At 36.3% G+C, this 8,633-nt stretch overlaps 1 protein-coding gene across 5 annotated transcripts in view; it reads right to left on the bottom strand.

Annotated features, from left to right (window-relative positions):
• Positions 1–364: 364 nt before the first annotated feature.
• LOC127830974 (uncharacterized) overlaps positions 365–8,633 on the bottom strand; it is a 357,196-nt gene continuing 348,927 nt past the window's right edge. For all 5 annotated transcript variants that reach the window (XM_052355926.1, XM_052355923.1, XM_052355925.1 and 2 more), the window contains one exon: positions 365–1,752. In XM_052355926.1, the coding sequence (XP_052211886.1) occupies positions 1,295–1,752 (458 nt within the window). In that variant the 3' untranslated portion in view covers positions 365–1,294. The remainder of the gene's footprint in view (positions 1,753–8,633) is intronic.

The following is an 8,633-nucleotide window of genomic DNA, read 5'->3' as shown; positions in this document are numbered from 1 at the left end:
ATCAGGAAACCATTTTACTGTTTCGAGTCACTGTGACCTTGACCATTGACCTAGTGACCTGAAAATCAATAGGGGTCATCTGCCAGTCATCATCAATGTACCTATGATGTTTCATGATCCTAGGTGTAAGCATTCTTGAGTTATCATCTGGAAACCATTTTTCTATTTCGAGTCACTGTGACCTTGACCTTTGACCTAGTGACCTGACAATCAATAGGGTCACCTGCGAGTCATGATCAATGTACCTATGAAGTTTCATAATCCTAAGCATAGGCGTTCTTGAGTTATCATCCGGAAACCATTTTACTACTTTGAGTCACTGTGACCTTGACCTTTGACCTAGTGACCTCAAAATAAAAAGGACCTAAAAAAGTGAAAGAACTTGTCAAGAATTATGGTTCCTGGTGTTTTCCACTACTCACTTTATATTGGTGAGCTATGACTTCAACTTTAATATGCATATTAAACTCATTTCAAGTTCAGCATTGTTTACAACAATTGTATTATAAATACTTATAGAGCTGTGTCTGATATCACACTTGTGATACTCAAACAGATGACATATTGTGCTACGTAAAAATATATTCAAATATGATTTTGCATTATAAATACTGGAGCTTTATATATACTATGTCTCAATATATAACATTTGATAGTCAGAAAATTAATTTCATACAAATCAAAACAAATAAATCATAGTGCTAACATGATACAAATAGACATTGTCATTAACAACATACCCCGGTAAGAGTTCACATTTTTTTCTAAATTTAAAATAAATTATTTAATACACATGATTTCTTACAATTAAAAAATGGTATTTTAAAATTAATATTAAAGATATAAATTCAATGTTTTATTTTAGTGCAAAGTAACCACTTAAATAGAAAGTAGTTGAGAAATTAGCGCCACAGGAAGCACTTCATGTTAAATAAAAACATGAAACAGAAAAAGTTCTAAATATAAATGAAAAATAATATAATTTACAGATGTCAAGAAAAAACCTCATAGGGTTTTTGTAAGCCTTTGGCTTTACAAGTTTGACAGCAGTGTATAATTTTCTGTTATTATTCAGTTTTTCTCAAAAGAAGTTATTGGTACATCCATCACAAAAGACATCTTTTTTGACAAGAGTACTTGTTGAATTTGTTTTTCTTTTATTCAGAAATATATCAAGAATCACACAACTGATTTTTTCCCTTAAGGAATTCAGATATATTCAGATGCAAATCCATTGTTATATATTTATTCTTTAGTATATGTACTACATAAATTCAGCATTGAAGATCAATGTTCAATCCTCATCCAATCCAGCCACACGTTTCAACTCGGTTTGTTCCTCGCCATGGCGATCATAAGCCGCCTCTTTTCTCTCAGTCTGGTCAGGATCACATAACTCTTGCAAACCCTGTGGCTCCACAGTTAACCCCATGTCATCTTCATCATAGTCTACAGTTTTTGGTACAGTCTCGCTTGCATGTTCCCAAACTTTAAGACGCTGCATCTGTAATTCTGTGCTTCGCGGTAATGGTGACAATGAACCGGCATTGGCCCGGGTACTTGATGTATGCCGTGGCAATACTAGATGCCGAGAATCAATTGAGACCTCACTTTCTTCAAAAGGTAATGCATTCTGGGTAATGTGTGAAAGTGGCTGAGACATGTGCGCTAGGCCGTATCCAGACGAAATGTTTGAGTGGTCTCGCGCGTTGCTATGGTAAACAGGGTGACCACTTTGTCTGCCAAATGGGACTGCAAGAGAAGATGTTAAATGACTTTTTTTACAATAAAAGGTGTTTTTTTTTTACATTTGCTAGCTTTTGTAATAACTAGAGGTGATCAGTGTCTTCAGTTAATGAGTAAAAAACTATACATTATATAATATAATTTACGTTGAAGACACCAATAACAAGAACTGTCACAGGACAGCGCGCTCGACAATTCGATTGCTTTACAGTATAACGTAAGCCATCATGGTGAAATTGTTCAAATTATTCAATTAGGTCAATGTAATAGTTCAGGTATATTTTCCACATTCTATTGGTCATTTGTAAAGACATAAAACAAACAAATAAGATTTTATTTCAAATTTGATAGCAATAGCTTGGGTGAGAAGTTTGGACGGTCCTTTAAAAATAAAGTAAGGCCAGAGTTTTTTGATAAAATGATTTTCGGACCCGCCGACTCTAATTTTTGACGAAACAAAAAAAAAAAAAATTGAATCTCGATTTTTTTGGGGATGCCAAAAGGTGGCTTTTAAACACGAAATGGGTGCCGGGTTTAAGAAAAAGTTCAATTGTGCTGGAATTTACCAAAAGCTACGCCATAATTGTTTGTTCAAGAACGCTACAACGCTTTCAACAGCAAAGTCTGCTAACTCCATTCTATACATAGATGGTAAGATCACTACGTTATTGTCAATAAGACCGGTGTGTACACAATGCTGCTAACTCAATAATCATGAAACCGTAAAAATAAAATCCTGAAAAGAATCAATTTGTAAGTAAATATTTTATTATTTCTTTACAATTTTATCAAATTGATAGTATTAAAATGACTAAATATTATTTTGAAAGCAATACGAAAAGAACGATTTAAATTCAACAGCCGTGAACAGGTGCCCGAAATGCGAAACCCATTTACGCCTATCAACTTTAAATCTTCAATATTTGACGCACAAATACGGTCATATTTTAAAGAATAAAATTGTATGTGTTGTTTAATGCAGTTGTAGAGAAGAATTTGTGCATATAGTACGTGTATTTTCGTTATTTTCAATGGGTACGAAACTTCGGTTTTGTTACGGACTAGTTCGTACCAAAAGATTAAAAATCGCAAAATCAACAGTTTTTAAAACGATTTCAAACCATGAATGTCCAAATAAAATAAATTAATTATTTGAAATCGTTTATTTTTATTTTACAGGCTAAAAATGTGCAGTTGTATCTAAAATGAAATTCCCTGGTCCAAAAAGGCACTGTGGCATCCGCTGTGAAAATTGCAAAAACTTGACTCTTTGAACAATGGGTTAGTGATGGAAATAAACTAATTTTGCAAGAAAGAAAAGCAGGGGTGTTTAGTGTTCATTCTGGGCAACGCCATTGCGGGATTCCCGCATCGAAATATTAATGGGCGCAATCTAAATAATATCAGTGGGCCAGTCATGCGAATACATAATAAAATTGGCGCATTAAAAAATAAAATCGATGGGAGATTTAATTTTCCAAAAACAAAGCGATGGAATCGTACTGCGAATTCTAAACACGGGTCTGCTGAGTAGGTGGAAAATAACCGTTGCTTGGCTACCGCGGGCGCACTGTGTTGAATCCTGCACTTTTATCATTGTGTCACACCGGTCTTACTGATAATAACGTAGTGACGTCAACATCTATGTATAGAATGGCACTTTTATTGGTTGATAGATGTCAAATGTCTGCAAACTGTGTCTACGTCATCAGAAAGTGTTGAAAACGTTTGTCAGCATATTTAGTTGCGATTTTCCAACGTTTTAAGAAAAAAAAGTGTTTAAACATGTCAAAGCAGAAAGGAGAGCAGCGAGGGACGAACTCTCCTACATTTTTTAAACAAAGAAACAACAAGGGAACGTGAAAGAACTTCTTATCAGGAAGGTGGCAAAACAGCAGATGCTTCGGCCAAAGCGAGTAGGCCTACATCGTCTGCTGGTTCAAGCAAACAATTGTTGAAACCTTCGGAAAAGATAGATGTTCATAAATTCGAGAAAGGTTGGGTAGAGAAAATTTACATGGTTGTCAAACGATGACAAAAATAATTTCATGTTTTGTGACATTTGTAAAAAGCATATTCAAAGTAACACATTTGTTAACGGTTTTTCGGATTTTCGGACAAGTTCTCTAAATAGACATGCAGGTGGTAGTGATCATAAATCCTGCATCCTACACAATCTTTAAATGGCCCACTAAATTTATGGCTGATGGGCCATTGCCCCACCAGCAATCTGGCCCAGAATGAACATTGACAGTGTTTGTATGGCCTATCAGAGAGGATACACAGACTGTAGAGAGAAAGTTCATTCTTGATGTTTTCGACCTGCCAGAGTGCATTACCTCAGGACTCCATTGTGTTTTTTCCAAATTATGAACATTATGACACATTGTTCAATCTCTGGAAGAAATTGTTCTTTTAAACAACACATGTATTGCAAGTAACATTACTGTTGTTTAATACATTTAAGAGCAAAAGGGTTTTATTATGTTGTTTGTATTTGTCTGCGGTATTGATTTTTACTGGACAATACCGTACACTATTAAATGTTTCTTTTAAACCTCAATAGCTTATTTGTTGTTTGTTGAGATAAGGTATTTTTAATGCCAAAAATGGATTCCTTCTGAAAAAAATACATTGAGATGGCAAGTTTCAACCAAATGAGATAATTAAAACAAAAAAATAAATTCAAATAAAAGCAAAAAAAGTTATTTTGTTCCACGCACGAAAAACGCACAGGTACTATGGTTAAAATGCTCAGCAAAAAAAAATCACCAAAAAGTTAATTTTGGACAAGTGAAAAAACTGCGTAACATTTGAACCAATTAAGATATTTTTAAAATTCAAACTGATTTAAAAACTGCAAATCAAGACCTGCAAATTAAGACCTACAGTCTGATTATAATCATTTAGCAAATCAACATGTTTGAAACAAATCACTGCGGTTGCTGACTAAAAAGAACTTCATACCATAACATCTTTTAAGTGAGTGCATATTTGAAAAAAAATCCGAAAATCATTTTATCAAAAAACTCTGGCCTAAATAAATATTTGTTTGTTTTATTTTAAACAAGGTTTCAAAGAAAAAAAATCTTTTTGGGTTGGGTAGGGGGCGGTTGAGAGGGGGGTATAATGTGGGGTGTGGTCATTTATTAGACGATCTTTCAAAAATAAAAAAAGGAAAAAAACAATATTTGTTTATTTTTTTGGGGGTTGGGAGGGGGGGCTGGGATTCTGTGTTGGGGCGTGGGGTATTGTGCGGTGGAATCCATTGTGGTATTCAGGTAAGTGTTGTTTTGTCAAAGTATTAATAAAATCTGATAATAAATAAAGAAGTTGTGGCAACTTAACTAAAATTTATTATTTTGACCTTGAGTGTCATGGTCATTCGAAGGTCAAGGTCGAATTGAACTTGCCAGGTACAGTACCTCTTATGATAGTGAGAAAATATTTGAAGTTTTAAAGCAATAGCTTTGATACTTTAGAAGTCAAGTGGATCTAAACACAAAATTTAACAAAATATTCAGTTACTAAGACAAAAAAGGGCCATTATTCTTACAAAATGCTTGATACAGTTGTCTGCTCTTGTTATCCCCACGCTTTTTGAAAAGCGTGGGGATATTGTGGTTATCTCCGCCGTCCGTCTGTCTGTCAGTCCTGGCCACTATCTCCTCCTACTCTATAAGCACTAGAACCTTGAATCTTACACACATGGTAGCTATGAGCATATGTGCGACCCTGCACTATTCGGAATTTTGATCTGACCCCTGGGTCAAAAGTTATGGGGGTTTGGGTGGGGCCGGGTCAGAGATTTTCACTTATTTTTATGCCCCCGGTATGGTGCATTGGCCGTAACTTTTGCAATATTGATGATAGCAACTTGATATTTGGCATGCATGTGTATCTCATAGAGCTGCACATTTTGAGTGGTTAAAGGTTGAGGTCAAGGTCATCCTTCAAGGTCAAAGGTCAAAAAAACAAATCCAAGGGAAGTAATAACCTTTAAAGGGAGGTAAGTAAATAACCTGCCAAATGATATAAAGCAAGGGCTGTTTGTAAAACATGCATGCCCCCATATGGGCTGTCCGTTGTAGCGGCAGCCATTGTGTGAATACGTTTTTTGTCACTGTGACCTTGACCTTTTACCTAGTGACCTGAAAATCAATAGGGGTCATGATCAATGTATATATGAAGTTTCATGATCCTAGGCGTATGCGTTCTTGAGTTATCATCCGAAAACCATTTTACTATTTCGGGTCACCGTGACCTTGACCTTTGACCTAGTGACCTCAAAATCAATAGGGGTCATCTGCGAGTCATGATCTATCTAACGATGAAGTTTCATGATCCTAGGCGTATGCGTTCTTGAGTTATCATCCGGAAACCATTTTACTATTTCGAGTCACCGTGACCTTGACCTTTGACCTTGTGACCTCAAAATCAATAGGGGTCATCTGCGAGTCATGATCAATCTACAGTACAGCCAAAGCAGCACAAACAAAATCCGCGGCTATGCCACGGCCAGATTATTAGTCCGCGGCGGCCGAATCGTGTGTTCACGCGGCGTATCGCCGTGGCACTCGGCATCGATCCGCGCAACGACGCCGAGTCTGTATTCACCTCGCGTACTTTCGCGGAGTAAATCCGCCGCATACATACGCGGCGGATCGAGTAAAAAGATATCAACCTACATGTACATACATGTATGTGTAGCGTAGAATTAATTACGCGCAACTGTTTATGTTTCGTTCGATTATCATTATTAAATTTGTAATCCGAAACACACTTCCGAATTTAAATGCTAACGCGTCCTTTGGCAAATTCTAGCGTCAAATAAACAGTGCTAAAATATTCTTTGTTTCATAAAAAGCGCGCGAAAATTATGCAGACATGTAGAACGTCGTTTGGAAAGTTTGGGTGTATTTTGTGTTGTATAAATACATGAACATCACGTCAGGCGTAAATCGCGTGTTCAGTGGGGAAAAAAACGCCCCGATTAGACGTTATTTCATCATCTCTATAGATAGTAACAAATGCCAAAATGTATTTGATACTTAAGGAAATATCGAGAATGTTTGTGTATCGAAAATATTTACCAGCATTTGCTTTAAAACTGGAATATACGGGATTATCGGGTAATTAGTAGCGATATTAACTGTATAATATGAACAAAATAAAACGTGTTTATATACGCATATTCAAACAATAGTTATAATGAGCTGATAATTAACAAAACAACAAATACGTCGTCACCGTCTTGATTATTGATGTGGCTTCAAACTGCTAATTTTCTCAGCTAAAATATAATAGCAGAATCAACATGCAATTACTTTATAAATCCACCATATGCTGGAGCATTGACCACTTGTATGTGCGAAAACATAATTACGTGACCTTGTTTATGTGTGAAATACATACACTATGGGCGGGAAACAAACTTAATTGGCCAGACACATTAACTATGCTTACATGTATATGATAATACAATCCGCGCACTATAAATTTATTATGATTTTAATTATTATTATAATTGTTCTTTCAAAATTTGTTAACTACATGTAACTAATAATTTTAAAAAGATTTTTTATTTCATGATGTGCATCGACTCGGCATCATGCCGTGGATCGCGGCATGCCTCGGCGGACAGATGCGAAGTTTCGCGGCGAAATGCGACTTGCCGCCGCATACTGACACGGCTTCAACGACTGACGCGGCATCGACTCGTTTCGCCTTGCCGCCGCGGATCGCGAAATACGTTTGTTCTGCTTTGGCTGTACTGTACCTATGAAGTTTCATGATCCTAGGCGTATGCGTTCTTGAGTTATCATCCCAAAACCATTTTACTGTTTCGGGTCACCGTGACCTTGACCTTTGACCTTGACCTTTGACCTTGTGACCTCAAAATCAATAGGGGTCATCTGCGAGTCATGATCAATGTACCTATGAAGTTTCATGATCCTAGGCCCAAGCATTCTTGAGTTATCATCTGACAACCACCTGGTGGACGGACCGACAGACCGACCGACATGAGAAAAGCAATATACCCCCTCTTCTTCGAAGGGGGGCATAAAAATTAAATAATTCAAAGTGGTGCATAGAGTACACAGAGGTGGCGCAGAGATGTATTAAGTGTTCAATTGTTTATGTTAACTCATCTGTGAAATGGTTTAGCTCATCCATCTAATGTTTATACAAGGGATTATAAACAAGAGGGCCATGATGGCCCTGTATCGCTCCACTGTTTTTTCTTTGCAAAAAAACGTGTAATGCGCATGGGTTGAAATGTACTCAAGCATGTGACTTTCTCTTTCTATCCCTCATACCACTGGGCGCTTAAAGTTGGAAGGGTGAGCATTTTTATATATGGAAAAAGTTACTACCGTGTTAACTAAACAGACAAAAAAGCCCGGGAATTGTTGCACAGGTCCTTTGCTTATAACGTACATGTAGGTACATTTGTCTCTCCAAAAGATATTGTCGTTCTTTATATTTCACATATTTTTAGATGCTGAAGATCAAATCTACGCATTTGATTTGAAACAGATTCACAAGACCCATAGGAATCAAAATGCCTTAACCCTTTACCAAACAACACATTTTGGACTTTCCCAATTTGAAAGAGGTTGCAGATGTCAATTGAATTAAAATGGAATATGAAGGAAATGATCAGGTAGGGTAGAAATAATTGTGATAAAAGGAGAAATTGCTCATCAACCCACACATCCCTAAGACCAACAGGCCTGAGAATATTATGATAATCTAAAGATTATTTCTTTATATTTATAAATGTATTTAATTAAGTAATACATTTGACTTCTAAGATCAATTCATAACTTATATTAAGAAAATTATAAAATGGTGAGAAATATATATGGATTGTTGAGCAATTG

The sequence above is a fragment of the Dreissena polymorpha genome, chromosome 5, assembly GCF_020536995.1.
Source record: "Dreissena polymorpha isolate Duluth1 chromosome 5, UMN_Dpol_1.0, whole genome shotgun sequence".
In the NCBI taxonomy this organism is placed as follows: Eukaryota; Metazoa; Mollusca; class Bivalvia; order Myida; family Dreissenidae; genus Dreissena; species Dreissena polymorpha.
This window is presented reverse-complemented; position numbering and strand designations above follow the sequence as displayed.